At 36.8% G+C, this 25,337-nt stretch overlaps 1 protein-coding gene and 1 pseudogene across 2 annotated transcripts in view; one reads left to right on the top strand and one right to left on the bottom strand.

The window, feature by feature from the left end:
- The window catches only part of ZFR (zinc finger RNA binding protein), an 81,467-nt gene that overhangs the window by 2,724 nt on the left and 53,406 nt on the right, over positions 1 to 25,337 (bottom strand). For both annotated transcript variants that reach the window (XM_044917175.1, XM_021700461.1), the window contains 4 exons: positions 21,496 to 21,593; positions 20,529 to 20,624; positions 2,918 to 3,029; positions 2,708 to 2,805 (listed from right to left, as the gene is read on the bottom strand). In XM_044917175.1, the coding sequence (XP_044773110.1) occupies positions 2,708 to 2,805; positions 2,918 to 3,029; positions 20,529 to 20,624; positions 21,496 to 21,593 (404 nt within the window). The remainder of the gene's footprint in view (positions 1 to 2,707; positions 2,806 to 2,917; positions 3,030 to 20,528; positions 20,625 to 21,495; positions 21,594 to 25,337) is intronic.
- Positions 6,155 to 7,276, top strand: LOC110589828 (annotated as a pseudogene).

Genomic DNA, 25,337 nt, shown 5'->3' with positions numbered 1-25,337 from the left:
AGATTTTACTTATTTGAGAGAGAAATAGAGAGAGCACAAGGGGGGTGGAGATGATGAAGCAGGGAGCCTGATGCAGGGCTCAATCCTAGGGCCCGGGGATCATGATCTGGGCGGAAGGCAGAGACTTAACCGACCGAGTCACTGAGGGGCCCCAATTTTTTTTTTTTTTTTTGAGAGTGTGTGTGCGCGCCGGGGGGCGGGGGGTGGTGGTGGTGAGGAAGAGAGCTAATCTTAAGCAGGCTCCATGCCCATTGTGGAGCCCAATATGGGGCTCGATCTCACGACCCTGAGATCAGGACCTGAGAGGAAATCAAGAGTGGACACTTAAGCAACCGAGGCACCTGGGTACCCCGAGACTATTTTTTAATGCCTAATTATTTTCTTCAGCTGAGATTTAGTTGTTTGTTACAATTATCTCTGTAAGAATTTACTATTCTAGAAATTTCCTTGATGATACGATTCCAATTTCTTAGAACTTTGCCTCATATATTGGCTTTTGAAATCCTCAAAGTCTCCAAATCATCTGTGTTAAGGACTTGATATAGCATTCTATTTAGTAATTCTGGATTTTCACCAGTACTGGGTGCTTCTCTACTTCACTTAAGCTATAAGGCTGTTAACTTTCTGAAGTGAGAACTAGAAATAGGAATAAAAAAAATTTTTTATTAACTCCTTCACTTTTAACAAGGACCTTTGTCACTACCACCTAAAGCCAAACCACTTTCTTCAAAGTGACATTAAAAAAAAAAGCCTTTCAAATGTGAATTCTATTAGTTTTTGAATGCCCTGCTCCTAACCCTAAATCTCCTTTCCCTTAGAATTTATAAATAATTCCTCCTTTAAGCACCAAGGAAGAAAGCCACTTAGGATAACTATCTTCATCCCCCAAAAATAAACCCAAAGAAATACAAACAAAACATGTCTAATACACATTAATTAGTAATCACATAAGTTATCCCTTAATATACTTATGACATAACAATTTACTTTAATCTTGACATCTTCTAAATTCCAAATTATTGTTGCCAGAAGAGATAACAAATCAAGAACTTAAGTCCAATAACTTAATATCTTAGAGTGAATTATTACTGTTCATTGCTAGTTGCCTTTTCTCCCCTTAGTACATTTTTGGAATAAAAAAAGAGCTATAGTAGTTTTAGACTGGTTTTTCTTTTTTTTCATTCATTCATTAGGTTCACATATCTTTTCTTTTCCATAAATCTTTTTCCAATAAAATTATTAACTGATTATGATAATAGCTAACATTTATTAAAATCCTTCCATATACCAGATACTGTTAATGCAGTTAAACACATTAACTCACTTAATCCTCCCAATAATCCTGCTTGAAACAGGGTACTACTTTTATCCTTGTTTTATAGATGAGATAGCACAGCCGGTATTCAAATCCAGGGAGTCTTGACTCTAAAGCCCACTTTTTTCCCCCTAAAAGATTTTTTTTTTTTTTTTTTAAAGATTTTATTTATTTATTTGAGAGAGAGAGAATGAGAGAGAGCAAGCACATGAGAGGGGGGAGGGTCAGAGGGAGAAGCAGACTCCCTGCCGAGCAGGGAGCCCGATGCGGGACTCGATCCAGGGACTCCAGGATCATGACCTGAGCTGAAGGCAGTCGCTTAACCAACTGAGCCACCCAGGCGCCCCCCCCTAAAAGATTTTATTTATTTGAAAGGGAGAATGCACGCACAAGCTCTCACGGGGGGAGGGGGGACACAGAGGGAGAGAAACTCAAGCAGACTCCCCACGGAGTGCGGAGCCTGACACAGGGCTGGATCCCACAGCTCATGAGGTCATGACCTGTGCTGAAATCACCAGTCCGACACTTAACTGACTGAGCCACCCAGGTGCCCTGAACCCACACTTTTAATTAACTACTTTAGACAGCCTTTCCAGTGGCAGGAGAGACTAAATTATAACAATAATTACCATAAATCACACAGCATATCACTTTTTTTTTTTTTTAAAGATTTTATTTATTTGACAAGAGACATAGCGAGAGAGGGAACACAAGCAGTGGGTGTGGGAGAGGGAGAAGCAGACTCCCCGCCGAGCAGGGAGCCCGATGCGGGGCTCGATCCCAGGACCCTGGGATCATGACCTGAGCCGAAGGCAGACGCTTAAAGACGGAGCCACCCAGGCGCCCCGGAATATCACTTTTTTTTTTTTTTTTTTTTTAAGATTTTATTTGACAGAGAGAGAGAGAGACACAGTGAGAGTGGGAACACAAGCAGGGGGAGCGGGAGAGGGAGAAGCAGGCTTCCCACTGAGCAGGGAGCCTGATGTGGGGCTCGATCCCAGGACCCTGGGATCATGACCTGAGCTGAAGGCAGACGCTTAATGACTGAGCCACCCAGGCGCCCCGGAATATCACTTCTTATAACCAGAGTACATAAACAGTTCCCATACATCATGATATGTAACTTAATACCCAGATTTAAGAAGGCACTGAAAATACAGCTGTATTTTTATATAATACACTTACTTAAGACACACACATTATAGTTAAATACAATTTAAGATTATATTAGTGAAATCTAGTTTAAATTATATCCCCTCCAAGGGCTTACTTACTTAGGAAGAAGAAATAAATACTATGCAGTGACTTCTTTTAAAGGACAATTATAAAAAACCAAAACTTGAAGGGCAGTGACCCAACAACAAAGCTTTGGGATTAGGAACACACTGGTACCTGTGCACTGGATGTGATGTCTTCACGCTGTTGGTCAGTCATCGTTGCCAAGGTATCAAATGGATCCTTCTCACAAGGATCCAGAAGTCCAGGACTACCTACAAGCAATCAATATATGGAGAAAAAGGCATTAGCATTATCCATTTGTAAAAGAAAGAGTTCTTATTTAATTATCAAACAGACAAACATTAAGAACAAAGCAAAACCTACCTTTAAGAATAATCCCTGAAGAAATGCACTCAAAAACTCTTCTCAGTGCATCTCCAGGGCTCTGAGGACTAGAAGCACTACTGATTGCTTTCTCTACTAGTAACTCCATAGCCTAAAAGTAAAAACATAAAAAATGTGTTTAACAGCTTAGAGACCAAAGGAATCACTCATTTTCAAACACCAGAATGACAAATTACTCATGAAGTGGTCATTAAAAATTTTTAAAGACCAAAAACGTTACACAGAACAGATCACAAAATCAGAGTATGAATCACATATAAAAACAATCAAAATGAAATAAAACAAGTAATCAAAACAAAACTCATGAGACAATATATAACTTACATTTATTTATTTATTTATTTTTTTAAAGATTTTATTTATTTATTTGAGAGAGAGAATGAGATAGAGAGAGAGAGCATGAGAGGGGGGAGGGTCAGAGGGAGAAGCAGACTCCCTGCTGAGCAGGGAGCCCGACGCGGGACTCGATCCTGGGACTGCAGGATCATGACCTGAGCCGAAGGCAGTCGCTTAACCAACTGAGCCACCCAGGTGCCCTATAACTTACATTTAAAAAAGATATTGTAATTTATGTTTAATGAAGAAAAATGTAAAATAGATTAGTAGGGTTTTTTGGTTTTTAGTTTTAATTATTGGTCTTTCCTATTGAAATGACAGTCCTTAAAATTCTTTTTTTACCCCAAATATTTTATGTATTTATTTGAGAGAGAGCATGCACGAGTGGGAAGAGGGAGAAGCAGACTCCCCGCTGAGCAGGAAGCCCAACTTGGGGCTTGATCCCAGGAACCAGGGATCATGACCCGAGCCAAAGGCAGACACCCAAGTAACTGAGCCACCCAGGCACTTCGGTCCTTAAAATTCTTTACATATTTAGGGCTCACATGTTTGTTCTTTAAACCTACAGTTAGAGGTGCCTGGATGGCTCAGTAGGTTAAGCATCTGCCTTTGGCTCAGGGCATGATCTCAGGGTCCTAAGACTAAGCCCCACATCGCATCGGGCTCTCTGCTCAGCAGGGAGTCTGCTTATCCCTTTCACTCTCCCTCTGTGTTCTCTCTCTCTCTCTCAAGTGAATAGATAAAATCTGTAACAAAACAAAACAAAAAAACAACAAAAAAAACTTCCTTACAGTTAGAGCAGGTCAATATCCCAAGTAAAGAAGACTTGTTCTTTCTTTACAAACAACGTATATTATCTAGATTTTCCACTTAATGCACAAATGAACTTCTATTACCCCTAAGGAAAATATAAATTATGCTTTCACTGCAAAGTACATTTGAGAGACTCAAAATCTAAACCAATCAATAAAAGACAAAAGTAAAAGTATACACTTAGAAAGCAGACATACAGGAAGTGTTCTGAACAGTCTCTTACTAGAAAAATTTGCTTTCATTTAGACTTTAAAACTTGAGATATAATTCACATAACCATTCTTTTAAAGTGTACAATTCAGTGGTTTTTAGTATACTTACAAAGTTGTTCAACCATAATCACTATCTAATTCCAGAGTATTTTCACCACCCCCAAAGAAAACTCCACACCCCTAGCAATCATTCCCCATCCTCCCTTTCCTCCAACCCCTGACAACTACTAAACCACCGTCTATCTCTACAGATTTGCCTATTCTGGACATTTCTTACAAATGGAACTATATAAAACGTGGCTTTTTGCATTTGGCTTCCTTCACTCAGCATAATGTTTAAGGTTCACCCAAGTCATAGCCTTTACTGACATTTTAAATATAACATTCAAAGAAACTGAATAGACTGGAACTACAATAAAGTCCTTAAAAGATAATGAAGCTGAAAATACCTTAGTGAGAACCCACTTTTAGTTGTGTGCCTAAGAAGCTTATGGATGTAATCTGAGGTAAAAACCATATCCACCTACTCACCCCAAGGTCATCTCACAGATCTTTTAAATAGGAATAACTCTGAAAAGTTTGGACATGTGGAGATTGCATTTCCAAACAAATTAGGAATAAATTATAATAGAGATGGATATTTAAAGAGACAGTATATATTAACAGCTACAAAAATGATAGCTGAGCAGCATGAGATTGAAAACAAAAATGAAAAAAATGTAAATCACAATGAAAAAAATTAAGATAACTCAGTTTATTCAATAGAAGAATGCAGGGAGATGTTCAAGACTTTATTTTTTTTATTTCTTTTTTTTTTTTTGCGAGAGAGAGAGAATGAGAGAGAGCACGAGAGGGAGGAGGGTCAGAGGGAGAAGCAGACTCCCTGCTGAGCAGGGAGCCCGATGTGGGACTCGATCCAGGGACTCCAGGATCATGACCTGAGCCAAAGGCAGTCGCTTAACCAACTGAGCCACCCAGGCGCCCAAGACTTTTATTTATTTAAAAAAGGATTTTCATTTAAAAATTTTTAGTATTTTAAGGAATCAGCTTCAGTTACTCAAATAATTCAATGAATATATAATGAATATCTCTCTTTTCAGACAAAGTATTATTTTAAGATGTCTAATAGACTGTGAAATCCTTACGGATAAGATCAATGTCATTTATTTTGAGCTCCTGTGCCTAGTGTAATGGCCAACATATAGAAAACATTTAATATGCTTAGGAAACAAAATACTTTTGAAAATAATACTGCTCATAAGAGAAATTAAGGGTAATATTTATCAAAATTATTGATGCTATGCTTAAAATACAAAGCTGAGTCCTAAAATATGCAACTTTCATAAATATAGTTGACCCTTGAATAACATGGGTTTGATCTGTATGGGTCTACTTACATGTGGATTTTTTTCAATAAATATATCAGAAAATTTTTTGGACATCTGTGACAATTTGAAAAGACAGATGAACCACATAGCCTTGAAATGTCAAAAGAATTTAAGAAAAAGATAAAACTATAGGAATACAGGATATAGGGGTGGTGCCTGGGTGGCTCAGTTAGTTAAGCATCCAACTTGATTTCGGTTCAGGTCATGATCTCAGGGTTGTGAAATCGAGCCCCATGTTGGGCTCTGCACTAGGTGTGGAGCCTGCTTAAGATTCTCTCTCCCTCTGCCCGACCCTCCCCACTCTTAGGAAAAAAAAAAAAATGAATACAGGATTTAATACATATAACATACAAAGTGTATTAATTGACTGTGTTATTGGTAAGGCTTCCAGTAAAGAGCAGGCTATTAGTAGTTAAAATTTTGGGGGGTCAAAAGTTATACACGAATTCTGAACTGTGTGGGGATTGATGTCTCGAACCCCTCCATTGTTCAAGGGTCAATTGTAACTCAAACTTTTACTAAGTACTTTTAGAGAATGCTAAGAGAAAATAAAGTATGAAATAATCAGCTATAATCTTGGTATGTCAAGATATAGGATGTGTTCCAAGTAATTCAAAGCTTTAACAAAATCTGCTTACTAACTGATCTTAAGAAATGAGAACTTATTTATTTATTTTTAAAAAGATTTTATTTGACAGAGCAAGAGAGTACAAGCAGGGGGAGCAGCAGCAGGAGAGGGAGAAGCAGGCTCCGTCCTGAGCCACCCACGTGCTCTAAAAAATGAGAATTTATGATTTATACTTGCATATAAAGGTAGAAACTAAAAACCAAGAAAGAAATAAATTATTTATGGAAAACCATAAGTCAGTGTATCAACACCCACAATAAAACTAAGTCCACTATCTGCCTTCTGAGATCATTTGCTATGAAGTGAGCAATTTAAAAATACTGATTTTCTACAGAACATAGTTGTTTGCCAAGCAGATGTCTGTAAGTTAGGACAGCAACAAAAGTAGAATGCACGTGGTTTATAAGCTCTGAAATGTATGAAAGTAAAAGAACATCAAAGATGAACACAATCGAATCAGACAAACAATATTTAGACTGTTATAAGGGATCTTGGTAGCTTAAGTTATTTAGAGAAAAGCTCTCCATATTATTTGAAATCTAGTATTTGCTTAAAAACCACTCATGGGTCCCCTGGTGTGAAATTCCAGATTTCCCTGGGTCTTCTGGTAGGAGCCACGATCAACTGTGCTGGTAACATGGGAACCAAAAATCTGTGTATCCCCTATGAAGGGGACCAAGGGATGACTGAACAGACTTCCTGCCGCTGCTGTAGGTGAAACGGTGATGGCTACAGTGAAGACAAACCAGAGCTCAGAAAGAAGGTACATGGGGCAGTGGTAATTCATTAATGTACGTCATACAGGAGAAAAGAAGGTGTGTATCTCTATTTTGAAGATTATGCAGGGGTCATAATAAACAATACAGGCAAAATGAAAGGTTCTGCTATCACAGGACCAGCTGCAAAAGGGTGTGCAGACTTGTGGCCCAGGATTTCATTCAGTGCTGGCAAGATTGCATGATTCTTCGGTGTATTTGTTAAAAAAAATAAATTAAAAAAAATTATTTGTGCCCTCCCTACCCCACCATTCATGAAGCCTGTTTTTCCTTCTCACCTCTAGTAGTAGTAAAAATGCTTACTATGTGGCAAGCAACATGCTAAGCACTTTAAATGCATGATTTCATTTAATTCTCATAACTGGATGCTATTATACCCTAATTTTAAAGGATGGGGGGGGTGGGGGCAACAACTTAAACAGGTTGTCCAAGATTATACAGCTAAAACGTAAAAATTAGGCTGGGATTTGAACCCAGGTCTGATTTAAAATCTATTTTTATTTTTTAAAAAACCACAACTGTATTTCAAGAAATATCCCTTATCAATGGGTGATCCAGACTGATAACTAGTTGACTTGCATATTAGTTCTTTTTTTTTTTTTTAAGATTTTATTTTTAGGGACGCCTGGGTGGCTCAGTTGTTAGGTGTCTGCCTTCGGCTCGGGTCATGATGGGATCGAGCCCCGCATCGGGCTCCCTGCTCGGCAGGAAGCCTGCTTCTCCCTGACCCACTCCCCCTGCTTGTGTTCTGCTCTCACTGTCTCTCTCTCTCTCTGTCAAATAAATAAATAAATAAATAAAATCTTAAAAAAAAAAAAAAAGATTTTATTTTTAAGTAATCTCTATACCCAACGTGGGGCTCAAACTCACTACGTGAGATCAAGAGTCGCGTGCTCCACTGACTGAGCCAGCCAGGCGCCCCACTGACTAAAAATACACCTTAAGAGACTGTGGTAACACAAATACTTTCATTTGGTGGCAGTATAAACAGGTAAAACCTTTTTTTATCACACAACTGACAAATTCACATATACAATAGGGTTATTATACTTAATGAAAGCACAAAAAGAGGCACCTGGGTGGCTCAGTCAATTAAGCATCTGCCTTTGGCTAGGGTCATGATCCCAGGGTCCTGCGACTGAGCCCTGCATCAGGCTCCTGGCTCAACAGGGAGTCTGCTTCTCCTTCTCCCTCTGCCCCTCCCCCCACTCCTGGCTAACTCGCACGCCCTCTCTCTCCAAAGAATAAATAAATAAACAAATGAATAAACAAATAAATAAAATCTTTAAAAAATTAAAGCACAAAAGATATCTAACACTAGAAAGTTTGGTTAAATAATAAAAAATAATAGTAATTATCCCCTTCATTATAGCTAATACTGAGCGCTTATTATATACTAAGCATTAACCAATTTAAATCATCACAATCACCTTTTGAGGATAGATATGACTATTATTCCTATTTTACAGATGAAGATGTTTATATTAATAAAATAGGGTTTTATGAATACCATTACAATAAGCAACTGTACACACAAAAACCATTTCTACATTCCAGCTGATATAGGTTAATATTGATGCATGTATGTCAGACTTCCATTCCTAAGTCCATGTGTAGGATGTTCTATTTTTATATTATATTTATGCATAGCACCTTATTTCATACTCAAAAATTCTTGGTAAAAACTGTCACATCTTGTGGGAAAAAGATTTTTACAGTTTTTGGTGATTCAGAAGTGCATGAACTTTTTTTTTAAAGATTTTATTTATTTGACAGAGAGAGACAGCAAGAGAGGGAACACAAGCAGGGGGAGTGGGAGAGGGAGAAGCAGGCTTCCCATGGAGCAGGGAGCCCGATGCGGGGCTCGATCCCAGGACCCTGGGACCATGACCCGAGCCGAAGGCAGATGCTTAACGACTGAGCCACCCAGGCACCCCAGTGCATGAATTTTTAAGTAGATGTTTTTTGTTGGAGGTAACTAAGTGTTGCACATATGTTATTTTTAAGCTAAAGTGAATGAAAGGATATATATACTTCAAGTATAATTTGTGGATTCTTTTGCAAGCTAAGACAATGGTTAGTTCTTTGCCCTGAACGTCAGTGTCCTATCATTTAAAAACTTCACTGGTTCTAAAAGTGACGGACAGGGGGCACCTGGCTGGCTCAGTCGGTAGAGCATGAGACTCTTGATCTCAGAGTCTTGAGTTCGAGCCCCATGTTGGGTAAAGAGATTACTACCCAAAAAAAAAAAAAAAAAAAAAAAGTGACAGGAACTCTGTTACTACAAGCTACCATCATTAAAATCTAAATTACTTACATTCTTAAAAACAAAAACAAAAAAAAGAAATATGTAGGAAGAAATACTGAGTCACATATTTCAACAGCTATTTGTGCACGAAGTAGAATTATGGTAGTTCTCTCAGCCTCTTTGAGAACTGTCCGTTTACATTTGACAGATCATTCTTTTTTTAAAAAGCAAGGTAAAATTCACGTAATATAAAATTAAGTACTTTAAAGTGAATAATTCAGTGGCATTTAGTACATTCACTATGTTGTACAACGACCACTTCTTATCTAATTCAAAACATTGCCATAATTCCAGAATAAAACCCCTTAACCCATTAAGAAGCTTCTTCCATTCCCTCTTTTCCTCAGGTCTCTGGCAACCCACCAATTTGCATTCTGTCTGTATGAATTTATTATGGATATTTCACACAAATGCAATTATATAATGTGACCTTTGTGTTTGGCTTTCTTAATGTAATGTTTTGGAGGTTCGTCTATGTTGTTACAGATCATTCGTTTTTGTAAAATATTCCTTACTCTATACTGTTCAGAAATAAAACATACAATAAACATCAAAAAATTAAGTATATACCCTTTGTAAATTATAGCAGGTATACCATTCCAAAGGAGGTTTAGATACTATGTAGCAATTCTGATGTTAGACCAATTTGACAAGAACTCTACCTGTATTTTCTTTACTTCATTACCATGGGTTCAAGACAAAAGAACTAATCTGAGGGCAGGGTACCATTTTCAGTACTCACTGCAGTGGTGAAGGAAAGCCTAAGAGTAGGCACCATTACTTATTTACTCAAAGTAAATAATCTGAATGCTAAATAAACCTGAAAATAATAAAGTTCATAAGAATTTCACATTTCTTTTATGAAAATCAAGAAACTTTACTCTTGGGGCGGCTGGGTGGCTCAGTTGGTTATGCATCTGCCTTTGGCTCAGGTCATGATCCTGGAGTCCTAGGACAGTGCCCTGCATCAGGCTTCCTGCTCAGTGGGGAGTCTGCTTCTCCCTCTCTGCCCCCCCGCCCCCCCCGCTCATTCTCTCTCTCACACAAATAAATGAATAAATAAATAAAATCTTTAAAACACAAATGTTATCTCTGCGAAAGGTGATAGTATAAAGCTTAATTTCACGATTTCTTGCCCCAACACATAATTAATAAATAGTTACAACACACCCAAGCAAAAATTTAACAGTTTCAACCAAAAACAGAGGAAAAGGTCAGTGAAAGAATCTTTCCAAGGACTTGAGTGCCTTAGGCAACTTTCTCCATGGAGCTCCTAACTTCGTTCTCTAGAGGGAAGATGGGGGTAGGGCTGGCAGTTGAGTGAAAAAAATCCAAAAAATTTCATCAATTACTTCCCAACTAAGAGAGGTAGATAGAATAAGTCATACTGAAGGCAGCAGCAGAAAAAGAAATTTTCCTAAATGGAAATACCCCTTCTACCATCCCCCTCCAGAGAAAGGAAAAGAATAGAATTCACTATCCTGAAGACTCTTGCAGAAGGGAAGAAGAGAAGAACAAAAGAATCCTAATTATCCACACCTAATTATGTCTAAACAGACATTTGGCTAATATGTAGGTGAAAGAAAAGTAAAAAAGATAAGATCTGCCAAAGAAGGAAGTGGTAGGGAAAATGTATTACCAAGGATGACTGTGCATTCTCAACAGAAGTGTCCCAAAGTGGCTTCCCATAGTCAAAACACTGTTGGCTCAGGGAAATGGAAGTTGTTCCTAAAAGGGGATGGTGAATAGGGAAAAAAAAGAGAGAGAGAGAGAGCAGATTCTGCATAGGCAAAGGCTCTAGGTGCCCACCCTGGGTTTGAAAACCAAAGCGTGAAGGTGTGCCAATGGGATCTACCTCACAGAGTAGCATAGCACATTCAATCAATACATAATACAGAGCACTGCTTATGTCTGCAACAAGGCTGGATGCAGCAAATCCATACATCTTTTGTTTAATCCTCAAAGCAGGGCTCACAGGGGAAGAAAAAGGAGAGCTATTTTAAAAAAGCATGGATGGGGCATCTGGGTGGCTCAGTCGTTAAGCATCTGCCTTCGGCTCAGGTCATGATCCCTGGGTCCTGGGACTGAGCCCTTCATCAGGCTCTCTGCTCAGCGGGAAGCCTGCTTCTCCCTCTCCCACTCCCCCTGTTTGTGTTCCCTCTCTTGCTGTGTCTCTCTCTGTCAAATAAACAAATAAAATCTTAAAAAAAAAAAAAAAGTAAAAAATAAAAAAATAAAAAAGCATGGATAGGTTCAAAGACAATTCTTGTTTGAATGTCAGAGCACAAAAAGATGATTTTGTAATGGAACTGACAACTAATGAGATGAAAAAACAAAAAGAAACCAGGCATGATATCTATTTGGGTGGAACATACCATGAAAAATAGAGATGAAAAATCAATTCTCTACGGACTTTGAGTGATAATGATGTGTGATCTATGTTCACTGCTTGTAACAAATGTACCTTTCTAGGGAGGAATGCTGATGGAGAGGGTGTGCATGTGTGAGAGTACAAGATCCAAAAACTGCTCTAAAAAAAATAATGTCTATTTAAAAAATAAATTAAAAAACATGTTCTGGAAGGATCTTAGTTTAAGCTAATAAAGATATAATCAATCTGCTAATATTCTGAGTTACAAGAGAACTTGATGAGCAAAAAACCAATAAATTAAAAACTCAAAGTTGAGATGAAAAGGAAGATTACAGAGCTAACAAAGCACACTGAAATATAAAAACATTATTAGAGAATAAATAAATTATAAATAGCAAAGAAGACTAGGACATAGCTGAAAACGAAGTTACTACCAAAGAGATAATCACAGGAGACACAAGAGGAAAGGAGACAAGATTTAAAACAATTACAGGGGCGCCATGGTGGCACAATCCGTTAAGCGGCCAACTCTTGGTTTTTGCTTAGGTCGTGATATCAGAGTTGTGAGATAAAGCCCCATGTTGGGCTCCAAACTCAGGGGGGAGACTGCTTAAGACTCTTTCCCTCTCCCCCCTCCCCATGCGCACACTCTCTCTCTCAAATAAATCTTAAAAAAAAAACAGTTACGAAGATAGAAGATATGCAGGACAAAAGCAATCCAACATAAGGATAATGGTGTCCCTAAAATACAGAATCCTATTAATCAGACATAATGGAAGATTGTTTTCTCCCCTAACTGAAAGAAAAATCAAATCTGCAGGACAAAAGGACAATGATTTCAATAAAATGCTGATATTAAACAACAGATTCCAAGACATATTTGGTTAAAGTTAATGATACGCAAAGATAAAGAATTCTTTCAACGGCCTATAAAAAAAAGTCAGGGCCAAAAAACTAGGCGGAACTTAGACTTACCAATACACAATGCTGGAAGATAGTGAAATGAAACTAAAAATGGACAGGGGGAAAAACTGTGACCTAACAATGTACTTCTCATTAAAGTAATGGCAATTGGCAGAGCTTCTCAAACATGACAATTTCAAAACACCTTTTGATAAAAATTATCTGATGATAAAATACAAAGGAAATGAAAAGGAAAAGCCCCAGTGCAAGACCTAGTGGTTTGCACTGAACCATTTAAATACAGAACATTAAACAGAGAATATGAATACAGAAAGAAGGTGAATAGTTATTTTTAACACTTTTAAGGTTTAAAAAGCATTAAGTGTGCAAATGGCTGTTTTCTAAGTGCAATCAGCAAATATTAAAAAAAAAAAAAGGTTTAAAAAAATTTAAAAAAAAAAAAAAAAAGGAACAAATGAAAGAATTACATAACAAGAAACCCAAAGAAGGATTGGGGAAGGGAGGAAATATAAGTGAAAATTTTCTCAGCTTTTAAGGGTGAGAGTTGACAGATACTATATAAAACTGTTAATAGATGAATGAGAACATCATATAAAACTAGAAGGGCAACAACTAACTGTCACAAGGAAAAAACATTCACACACAAAAAGAACAAGGAAAGAATAAGTATTATGATAAAGCACAGAAGAAAACAAAGGAAACATAAATACACTCATACCAGGCAAATGCTCATGACACGAAAGCTAGAGTTTCAATATTAATCAATGGACAAGGCTTATTAACTCATGACAGAAAGTGTTAAACAAGGGACCCTTTATAATGGCAAAGGTCCAAATTCACAATGATGACATAACTGTATTAAGTGCTTATGTCCAAAATTATCACTGCAACGAAACAATAAAGTACAAACTATAGGAAATAGAACAGAAATGGAAGAAACATAATAGAAATAGCAGATTTTAATTTACTTTCATCAATCCATGGATGGATGAAGTAGACAAAAAATATGTAAGGAAAAAATACAGAAGATATGAACAAAATGATAAAGCTGAACTAAGAGGTGTATGTGAGAACACCTCTTTAAAGGTGACCATAGGAAAAAAACAAAGTGCCCATAGATCATAAAAACTGTACATATTAAACTACAAAGAGAAACTTTAAATTCCAAAAACTGTAAATAGAATACATTTATCAGATTATAATGCTATAAAAACTAGAAATTATTTACAGAAACAAATGCAACCCGTTTTCAATCACACAGAATCTAAAAATTCCCTCAAGGGGGCACCTGGGTGGCTCACTCAGTTAAGCGTCTGATTCAGGATTTTAGCTCAGGTCATGATGTCAGCCTCATGGGATAGAGCCCTGCACTGAGCTCTGTGCTCAGCAAGGAGTCTGCTTCTGATTCTCTCTCTCCCACCATCCCTCCCCCCGTGCACGTGCACTCTCGTTCCAAAATAAATAAATCAATCCTACAAAAAACAAAAAACAAACCAAGAGTGTACTTGTCTTGATGAGCAGTGGGGGATGTACGGAAGTGTTAAATCACTATACTGTACACCTGAAACTAATATTATACTGCATGTTAATAACTTTACTGGAAATAAAGAGTGAATGAAACAAGTATCCAACTCAAGAAGTTTGTTAGAGAACAATAAAATAAACTCAAGGAAAACAGAAAATTAGAGATGAAATTAGGATTAAATAGGAAAATGGTAGATCTGGCAGATAAATCCAAGGAGCTGATTTTTTGGGGAAAGGAAAAAATAATATGAAAAAGTAAGCCACTGCCTAAAGAAGACTAATACTAGGAGCATTTTTAAATGTCAAAATACTGACATTCTGGTGTGTTTTGATTGTTTTTTGAAGCTGAAGGAAGCAGAAAGTAGAAATGATATATAGTGCCTATATTTTTATACATTAAAAAATTTGAAGTTAGATAATGCTTAACACATTTTTATATTAAAATATATTAAGAATTTAGTGTATTCTGACCACATAAAAATAATGAAACACCCATTTGTCATTTTGCTCCTATACAGCAACTACTACTGCTGGCTAGTCTAATCAATCAAACTAAAAATTAAAAACAAAGTAATAATAAAGATTCTGCAAGTACTTAAAAAACACTGAGGGGGCAACCTGGGCCGCTCAGTTGGTTAAGCCGCTGGCTCTTGGTTTCGGCTCAGGTCATCTCAGGGTCGTGGGATCAAGCCCCGCATTGGGGTGGGGTGGCAGGAGGAGTTTGCTTCAGATTCAGATTCTCCCTCTCTCTGCCCCTCCCCCGGCTCATGTGCACGCGCGTTCTAAAATAAATAAATAAATCTTAACACCCCACCCCGCCCAAAAACCTAAAAAGAAAAACAACAAAGAACCCCAAACAAAAAAACAAAAACAAAAACCTCCCAAGACCCCAAGAGCAAAATTCTATCCTATAAAAATGTGAGTATCTAGCTGAATTGGTCAATTTTTCTAGGATAATAGAAGTTGCCAAAATTAAAGCAGGAGAGAGAAAAATTAGACTAATTAATCACAACAGAAAAAACTGAGAAAATGCTACCCCCTTTATTAAGAGAGATTGGGAAATAATGTCATCAAATGACAGTAGTAGTTTGATCCTACCAAAAATGTTTCAGAATTTAAAGAACAAAAGCCTTCAAACTGTTTTTAGAGAGCTAGCGCATTACTGATTCTGAATCTGAAAGAGGACAAAAATAAAACTATAAAACTTTCTTCTATGTCACCAAGAAAATTCCTAAATAGACTATCAGCAAACAGACTATAGTTCATTAGTATTATTCTCGTATATGAGAATCACTCCTGGAATGCAAAGATAGCTCAGTATGAGGAAATCTATTTGTATAATGAACAATATTGAACAGGTTGAAAGGAAAAAAACTATACATTCAGGACAATAAACCTTGAAAGATTATCTGATAAAGTTCAATTTCTATTCCTAATTCATTTTTTTTAACCTTAAAAAATTTTTTTTAAATGTAAGCTCCACACCCAATTTAAGGCTTGAACTCACAACCCTGAGATCAAGAGTCATATGCTCTACCTACTGAGCCAGCCAGGTGCCCCTCTATTCCTGATTCAAAATTACTTAGCAAACTAGGAAAAGAATGATAATTCTAACCTGACAAAGAAGTATCTCAAATAAAAGGCTAACCATCATGCTTAGTACACTGTACACCCTAGAAGCATTTGTTTTTTTTTTTGCCTAGAAGTATTTCCAATACAATTAGGAACATAGAATGCATGTAAAGTATATTATTTTTTATTTCCTATTTATTCTAGAAGTATCAGTTAAATTAGAAAAAAGAAGGCAAAATATCATTTATAGGTATGATTCTAAGATTAGAAAACCCAAGAGAATCATATGAAAAAAATTATTACAAATAAAGGAATGCAGTCAGGTGGTAGGGGTTGCAAAATTAATATCCAAAGTTAACAGCTTCTATATACACAAACAAGAACCAGAAAATAGATGTGAAGGGGGGGAAAAAGCCTCTAAAAGATAAAATACCTAGGTACAAACAACCAAAACCAAAACTTAACATGCACAGAACATACTCAAATCTAAGCAGGTACATAAAATTAACTTCAGTAAACAGGACGTCACATACTCTCGGCTAAGAAGAGTCAGTATAAAAGTGATGATAGGGCGCCTGGATGGCTCAGTTGGTTAAGCGACTGCCTTCGGCTCAGGTCATGATCCTGGAGTCCTGGGATCGAGTCCCGCATCGGGCTCCCTGCTTGGCAGGGAGTCTGCTTCTCCCTCTGACCTTCCCCCCTCTCATGCTCTCTATCTCATTGTCTCTCAAATGAATAAATAAAATCTTAAAAAAAAAAAAAGTGATGATAATTTTCCAAACAAATCTATTAATTCAATGCAGTACTACCTAAAAAAACATCACAAGAACTTTGGAGAAACTGAACAAAGTTGTAGTCAAGTTCATTTGGAAAAACAAACGTAAGAAAAGCCAAAAAAGGGGCGCCTGGGTGGCTCAGTCGTCAAGCGTCTGCCTTCGGCTCAGGTCATGATCCCAGCGTCCTGGATTCGAGCCCCGCCATTGGGCTCCCTGCTCAGCAGGAAGCCTGCTTCTCCCTCTCCCACTTCCCCTGCTTGTGTTCCCTCTCTCGCTGTGTCTCTCTCTGTCAAATAGATAAATAAAATCTTAAAAAAAAAAAGAAAAAAAAGAAAAGCCAAAAAAATTCTTCTGTGCAAGATGGTGTTTAAAAGGGGCAAAGAACAAGGAGGCAAGAATGTGATGATGAGGACAATCAGAATTTTAAAATTCTGAAGCTTCAGTCATGAAGAGTTTAGTACTACAGAAGAAAACAGACTGAGGAATCACAGACAACTGCCGAGATGGACCCACAAAAAAGGAACTTTGGTCTAGGACAGGGTTTTTCGACCTCAGTGCTATTTTTTTTTCTTTAAAGATTTTATTTATTTATTTGACAGAAAGAGACACAGCAAGAGAGGGAACACAAGCAGGGGGAGTGGGAGAGGGAGAAGCAGGCTTCCCGCTGAGCAGAAAGCCCGATGTGGGGCTCGATCCCAGGACCCTGGGATCATGACCTGAGCCGAAGGCAGATGCTTAACGACTGAGCCACCCAGGTGCCCCCTCAGTGCTACTGATAACCAGTTTTGATAACCAAAAATGTCTCCAGACATTGCCAAATGTCTCCTGAGGGACAAAACTGCCCCTGGTTGAGAACCATAGGTTTATGATAATGGTGGTATTTCAAACTGGAGGTTGGGAGAACAGATATCATTGTTAAATAAATTATTCAATGGTACTAGAATAATTGGCAATTGGTCTGAAAAAACATTTAGGTAAATCCATTTATGATTTAAAAAATTTTTTTAAATTTAAAATTATTTTTAATTATACAAATAATGTATATATATTTTGTCCTGGTAAAAACTAAACATTACAGATCTCTCATAATCATCCCTTCTCCTACTCCTCAGAGACAACCTATTATATATATATATTTTTTGACAATCCCCATTATAAGTTGGAATACATTCTTCTCAAAGCTTTTGTTATGTATTAAATATAGATATATATGCACTTGTAGAAAAAGAAATTTGATGGGGAAAAAAACCTTTAGAAGAAAGCATGTGTGAACTAATTTATAATCTAAAATACAAGAGAATTTTTATGAGTAGAATACAAAACACAGAAGTCATCAAAGATTAATGGATTAAAATTTACAAAAATTTAAAAAATCTGATATAGTAAAAATGGTAATATAGCTAAAAAGCAGATGAAAAGCTGGAGGGGCGCCTGGGTGGCTCAGTTGGTTAAGCGACTGCCTTTGGCTCAGGTCATGACCCCAGGGTCTGGGATCGAGCCCCGTATCGGGCTCCCTGCTCGGCGGGAAGCCTGCTTCTCCCTCTCCAAACCCCCTGCTTGTGTACCCTATCAGTTAAATAAATAAATAAAATCTTAAAAAAAAAAAAAAAGCAGATAAAATCTGGAAAACATCATTTTTGTTACAGATAAGGACTAATTTCTTATAATAAAAAGATTTAATATAATTAAGAAAATGTTGAGTAACAAAGGAACTGCTGGTTAAGAGAAAAATAATTCTAAATGCCAGCAATCACTCAAATAAAGAAATTTAAGGGGCACCTGGGTGGCTTAGTTGGTTAAGCGACTGCCTTCGGCTCAGGTCATGATCCTGGAGTCCCGGGATCGAGTCCCACATCGGGCTCCCTGCTCAGCAGGGAGTCTGCTTCTCCCTCTGACCCTCCTCCCTCTCATGCTCTCTGTCTCTCATTCTCTCTCTCGCAAATAAATAAAAAATTAAAAAAAAAAAAAAAAAAGAAATTTAAGTAAGAAACGGGACACCATTTTATATTTATTATATATGTGATGATATCCCAGAGTTAGTGAGGGTGTGAAAGAAATGATCAATCTGTGGCGCCTGGGTGGCTCAGTTGTTAGGCATCTGCCTTCGGCTCAGGTCATGGTCCCAGGGTCCTGGGATTGAGCCCCGTGTCGGGCTCCCTTGTTCAGCGGGAAGCCTGCTTCTCCCTCTCCCACTCCCCCTGCTTGTGTTCCCTCTCTTGCTGTTGCTCTGTCAAATAAATAAAATCTTAAAAAAAAAGAACTGATCAATCCAACAGTTTTTGGATGTTTTCAAAGATTCAACTTTCTGATAAAAACTTGGCACATGTTCTTTGACCTTGGAATTCTGGCCCTAGCAATTTATTACATGAATTATAATACAAAAGAAGCTTGACAATAGTATAATGAAGACTTAATGGCAAAACACTGCAAAAAACCAAAATGTCCATCAAATGGATACTAGTTAAATAAAGTATGGCATGTCCACACAAAGGGCATACCATGTAGTTAATGCAAAGAATAAGGTGGATTTGACTATGCCCTTCTCAAAGAGCTCTAAGATATATATATATATATTTTAAAGGTTTTATTTATTTATTCAAAAGAGAGAGCGAGAGCAGGAACACAAGCAGGGGGAGTGGGAGAGGGAGAAGAAGGCCTCCTGCCGAGCAGGAAGCCCGATGCAGGGCTTGATCCCAGGACCCTGGGATCATGACCTGAGCCGAAGGCAGACGCCCAATCATCTGAGCCACCCAGGCGCCCCCAAGATATATTTTGTTAAGAAAATGCAAATAATGTAAATAGCACGAACACCCCTGTGTTTAGAAAAAATTAAAGAACTAAAGTAACCTGGCTATTCATTTCTCACTAACCCAAGTCTGAAATCAATAGGTTCTATTATATTTTTGAATAAACCCCTCCTCTATCTGAATTCTTGCTATTCAGGAACCAAAAGGGCTCAAACATCAAAGGGATACTAGTACATATATAAAAATAAGAATACATATGATGTTTATACATGCGCTTTTTTCCTGGAAGTAATCACAACAAACTGTTAAAGATAATTTGCCATTAAATAATGAGAAGACTTTCACTTTTTGGTGCCTTTCTGCATTATCTGAATTTCCTAACTTCACACATTTCTTTTTCTTCTTCACATTTTATTTCACAATCTCTATTTCTGAATTTTTTTTTTTTAAAGATTTTATTATTTATGAGAGAGAGAGAGAGCACATGAGAGGGGGGAGGGTCAGAGGGAGAAGTAGACTCCCTGATGAGCAGGGAGCCTGATGCGGGACTCAATCCCGGGACTCCAGGGTTATGACCTGAGCCGAAGGCAGTCACTTAACCAAATGAGCCACCCAGGTGCCCCTCTATTTCTGAATTCTTAAATTTTTAAACTTTTACACATTTTTAAAAAAAAGATTTTATTTGAGAGAGAGCACGCACGTGCACGTGCACAAGCTGGGGGAGGGGCAGAGGGACAAGCACACTCCTTGCTCAGCTGGGAGCTCAATGCAGGACTCCCTCCCAGGATCCTGAGATCACAACATGAGCCCAAATCAGACGTTTAACTGACTGAGCCACCCAGGTGCCCCTACATATTATTAAAAAAAAAAAAAAACCTGTCAAGAAAACTCTGCATAAGGAGATTAATAGCTTATTTTTAGTCTTTGTACCTTGATGTAAGTAAAAGCCAACTAACAATTGTTATCTTAAAAAATAAACATGAGCAAAAAAAAAGGACAATACAAAAAGAAACATCAAGTGCAATTCTTTAAATAGTAATATCATAGAAAAATTTTCACTCTATGACCCCCAGGATTTCTCACTAGAAGAGGAAAGAAACTACATTTAGGAAATGAAAAAAAGTTGACAATTAAATGTAAGAGGAGATTATAAAAAACTGCAGAAGTATTTCCTCAATATTTATTTTTCACACCATAAAGTTACATACTACTCACCCAGCTCGGAAAATCAGACCACGTTGGAACTCGTTGACAGAGGTCCCGGAGAATACGTATGATAATCACACAGGACTGCAGACCATTAGCTCTAGCCTTGAGAGCAACACAAAAACCCAGGTGAATTAATCTTAGAAATATTGAAAATATCCCTTGATGAAAAAAAGTTAAAATACCACTGTTCAATGGAAGCTCAGATAAAAATAAAACAAAAATAACCACACTTAAAATTGGATTCAATGAGCTGCCATTTACAGCAGTATTTTATGCCAGGGTTAGTATTTAAAAGCTGGTATTTTAGGTCAAAGTAAACAGATTATACAAGAATAATATTTCTTGATCCCCTGTGAACCTTGACCTGTGTTCATTTAAAACAGTAAACTTAAAAAAAAAAAAAAATCTGCCTACATTAGAAACAAAAGAAAAAGTAAAGAGCTAAAAAGTTTGTCTAGGGACTGAAAGGTTAAGGAAATCTGTTTGGTTTCCCTTCTGTGCCTTTGCATGACTGCAAAGTCACTAAACCAAACAGCTGCTTCCTCACCTTTCACTCCCTACACTTATTAACTTAGAGAAAGAGGGGGAAAAAATCTTAAAACTATACACAAAGCTTTAAACACATATTCCATTATTTAAAGCAAAAGTTAATCTGCAGCCTTATGGAATATAATATATATACACAAACATGTGATGTTCCTAAACAAGTAAACTTTAAATATAGCCACTAAAAATAAAAATAAAAAACCCCAAACTACAAAACACCCCCAAACCTAGGGTTATTGTCAAATTAATAGTAACTGCAATATGCAGATCTTCATACCCAGCTTTCTAGGTTAACATATTTTCTGAGATTTAATTTAAAGTAATATTGCTTGGGCAATCTTTTGAAATGTTTAAACACAGTTAAACATGTTGTACTGAACTACTCTCTCATAAGGCTACAAGAAAAAAGTAAAATGATGTTCCGAACCTGGAACCACTTAGCGTGGCGTAGAGCAGCCAGAGCGTCAAGGCATTTTTGCCTGTCCAAGACGTCCGGTGGGTCTTTCACCATACCCGAGGTTACATCTAAAATGGATTGAATTGGCAAAATGCAGTGAGGAATGGGTGTTTGACCAGGTGAGCAAGACACTTCCTTAAAGTAGCATCAGTGTCACATGAGCCATTTGAGAGTTTACCAGCACTTTAACGTACCCAGAGTTATTTTCAGCAAATTTATATAATCCAATGTAAAAATCAAAAGGAGAATTTAAACTCTTAAGAAATATAATAAGTGATTTCTGCAAATAATCAGCCCTACCAACCAAAATAAAATCAAAAGGAAGGATTACTGGACACAGCGCACCAGCACAAAGACAAGACAAGAGGGAACACAAAAATCCACCTTAATAAATGAGAGTTCATGATAAACTATTAAGTTTGTTCAGTATTCTAAATGGTCAGAGGTTATTCTGGGGCTCATATAGCAAAGAACTAGTAATAAATATGGAATGATCAATATAGTAATAATCATGGAAAAAAACAAAGAGCCTAAAATAGGCATTTCTAAGAGGTCAATGTTTTTCTCTTCTACCAGGAAATTTTAGCTTTAAGGGAATATGAAATGCTCTTTTAAAAAGTTCCCATGGGGCGCTGGGTGGCTCAGTCATTAAGCGTCTGCCTTCGGCTCAGGTCATGATCCCAGGGTCCTGGATTGAGCCCTACATCGGCCTCCCTGCTCCGCAGGAAGACTGCTTCTCCCTCTCCCACTCCCCCTGCTTGTGTTCCCTCTCTCGCTGTGTGTCCCCTCTTTCGCTGTGTGTGTGTCAAATAAATAAAATCTTAAAAAAAAAAATATTCCAAAGGATAATTGGAGAGAAATAATGGGTATAGTGGAAAAGGGCAATAGGAACTAGCATGGTTAAATAGGATAAGTATAGAAAAAGAAGAGATGCAGTAAGAACTCTTTGATGATAAAGAGTATGTATGGTCTAAAATTGTAACAATGGATTTTAAATCAGACTACTGTATTAAAACATAAAGGAGCTATCTAAAAAACTTGAGGAGTCTGAACCTAAACTAGGACAAGAAGTTAATTTTACATTCATGATAGAGGGCCAGCTATATGTTCATCTGAACATATCTGTAAAGTGTGTATAAAAATAACAGCATATTTGCTAATCAAACTATTTAAAATAGCAACTAAATAAATCTAATTTATAGCTCTTAATGATTTTAATAGTAGAAATATCTTCTATTGAATTTAAGTCTTCTGGCAAAAGTGTACCAAAATTATGGGGTATTTAAGATATAATTTAATAAATCATTGAGGGTACCAAATGAATATGAGGGACAAAAGAAATATATGATAAAAGAAGTTAAAGATGATTTTAAGAGTATTATTGCCACTTTAGGCAAGTTATTTAATTATATATATTTTGTATGGGCATTCAGTTGTCTTAAAAGACAGGTGTCCTTATTTTGAGTAGGTAACACATAAAGAAACATATTCTAAAAATGATAAAGAAATCTATCCACTGGGCTTTCTATTCTTAGTTCTTGCTCTTCAAATAATCAGATGATCCAGATTTTTCAAGAAGACATGTTAGAAGGGCGATTTACAGATAATCAAAGAACACTGTGCAGCATTCTGAGATTAAGACTGAAAGAAGAATGTGGGTACTAAAAAGAAACTATCAAGACAAAATATTAGGTGATTTTTAAAAAATAGTGGACAATCTCAAAACCTGCAAGACCTACTACTACTAAAATCAGAAGCATACAGACCATAAGAGATGGGGCTCTTCTGAGATAAGGAAAAGGAAACAGGAAAGCACAGCTAACTAAAGAAATAAAAAAAGAAAGAAAAAAATGAAATAAAAAACCATTCTTCAAAGCAGGATTACAGAACTGCTGAAGGATCCTCTATGTCCCTTATTTACATTACCTGCTAAAGCTAGAATGCAAATAGGTGACAATGTGCAATCTCTTTCTAAAAAAGTTTCTGAATTTCTAATGTTACTTTCACGGTTATAATTTCCCTCAATATGTAAGAAAATTTTTCTTTTTGCACACAAGCTTTTATAATTTTGAAAATTTTAATTAATGATACAATTTCAAAGATGCAAGACACCTACTGCAATTTAAAAACAAATTAAGAGCTGTAAGTAGAAAATTTCTGTTAAATTTAGAGTGTGGATTTTTGCACCCATTTTATATTTCAAGTGGATTAACCCCTTAGGTATATTGTGCTAAAAACAAAAAAATCATACTTGTTGCCTAATACCCAGTTAACAAAACAAAAATTATTTAATTTATTTAAAAAAAAAAGCAAATTCTTACCCTACAAAAATGTAATTTCATCAATTTTAAGGGGTTAATCACCAGTTAGAAGACATGCTGTGTCCACACTATTTTATGATTAAAAGTTAATGGGAATATATTAATTTAAATTAACATGGTTATGTAAAATATACAATCCACCCACAACCATTTAAAAACTAGTGTGAACACTGCTCAATTCTAGAATAGACAAAGACAAAACAAACAAAACAGCCACACAAAGGACAATAAATGCCAGACTCTGCATCCAAAATCCCTCCTTAATCAAATGGCAGGTGTGACACTGAGCTTTTGAAAACCTTGGTCAAAAATCCTTCCGATGTCTTGGCAGCAACCCCTGACAGGAATCAATCCCCTCTGCTAGAAGGCTTTGGACCGGGCCTGATAAGCTACAGGTGGAAAAAAACACACACATACTTGACTTGCTGCAGAAAAGACTCTGTAGCAAGGGTTAGAGCATTACCAACATTTCAAGCTTCAAGTCAATTAACTGTTAACTTAGTGTTTAACTGTCAAACACAGTACTATAAAATAGATCTGTCATGCGTTTAACAGTTATTTGGGCAATTTAATAATTTCTTTTAAATAATTGAAAAATAATTTTTGGTACTGAACAGGACCATCTTTATTAAAGAGCTACCACACTGCGCAAGTTCCAAGTCTCAAGTCTCAAGATTTGTAATTGCTCTTCCGGCAAAGCCTTCCTTACCCCCTGTACTAACTCCCCAAAGCAAGCTATAGGCTTTAAGTCATTTTAAGACACAGAGCATTGGGAGCTGCAGTGAGAGAGAATACATACCGTTATTCTGCAGCAAGAAAGAAGCAATCTTCATAATGAAGCTAAAGACATAGTTTACTGCAGTTATCTGCAGCAAGGAACACTCTATCAATGTTTCTACACTTTTTGCACATCCAACTTTTCAGCTCAGTGTCTTGAAGTAAAATCTTCCAATTTTGGACTGATCACTTCTCTCACCAGAGTATTTATGAAATCCAGAACAGTAATTCTAACTCAAGTCTGGGTCAGACAAAAATATAATTTTGTTTCCTTTAGAAGGGATAGGTTATCAAAGACTACTACAGATGCGATATGAACTTTAGACTTTTGCAATGTAACAAAATAACTCGATAATGTACAAATTTAACTAAGGCTAAATAGAATTGGATAAAATGTGCTCTGAAATAGTTAAATTAAATGGTTATATGAGTATAATTTCATCCCAAGTATAACAACTTTTATTTATATCATATTAGAATATTTCTTTTTCAAATCCTAAGGGTCATATGTTGCATATGAATTGACCAGATTGACTCAGGAATTGTTTTTCCAGCAATATCCACAGTCAGTCTTTGAGTGGAAAATCATGTTCATATAAAAGATCCTTTACACAATACCCTTTCATTTTTAAGATGCAAAGCTTATACAACATACAAGTCCTGATATGGTGTATACGTGAAGTATGCAAGATTAGACATGTCTCCCAATGACCA

This window comes from Neomonachus schauinslandi, chromosome 7, assembly GCF_002201575.2.
Source record: "Neomonachus schauinslandi chromosome 7, ASM220157v2, whole genome shotgun sequence".
NCBI classification, from domain to species: domain Eukaryota; kingdom Metazoa; phylum Chordata; class Mammalia; order Carnivora; family Phocidae; genus Neomonachus; species Neomonachus schauinslandi.
The sequence above is the reverse complement of the archived record's forward strand: the minus strand, read 5'-3'. Positions and strand labels throughout refer to the sequence as shown.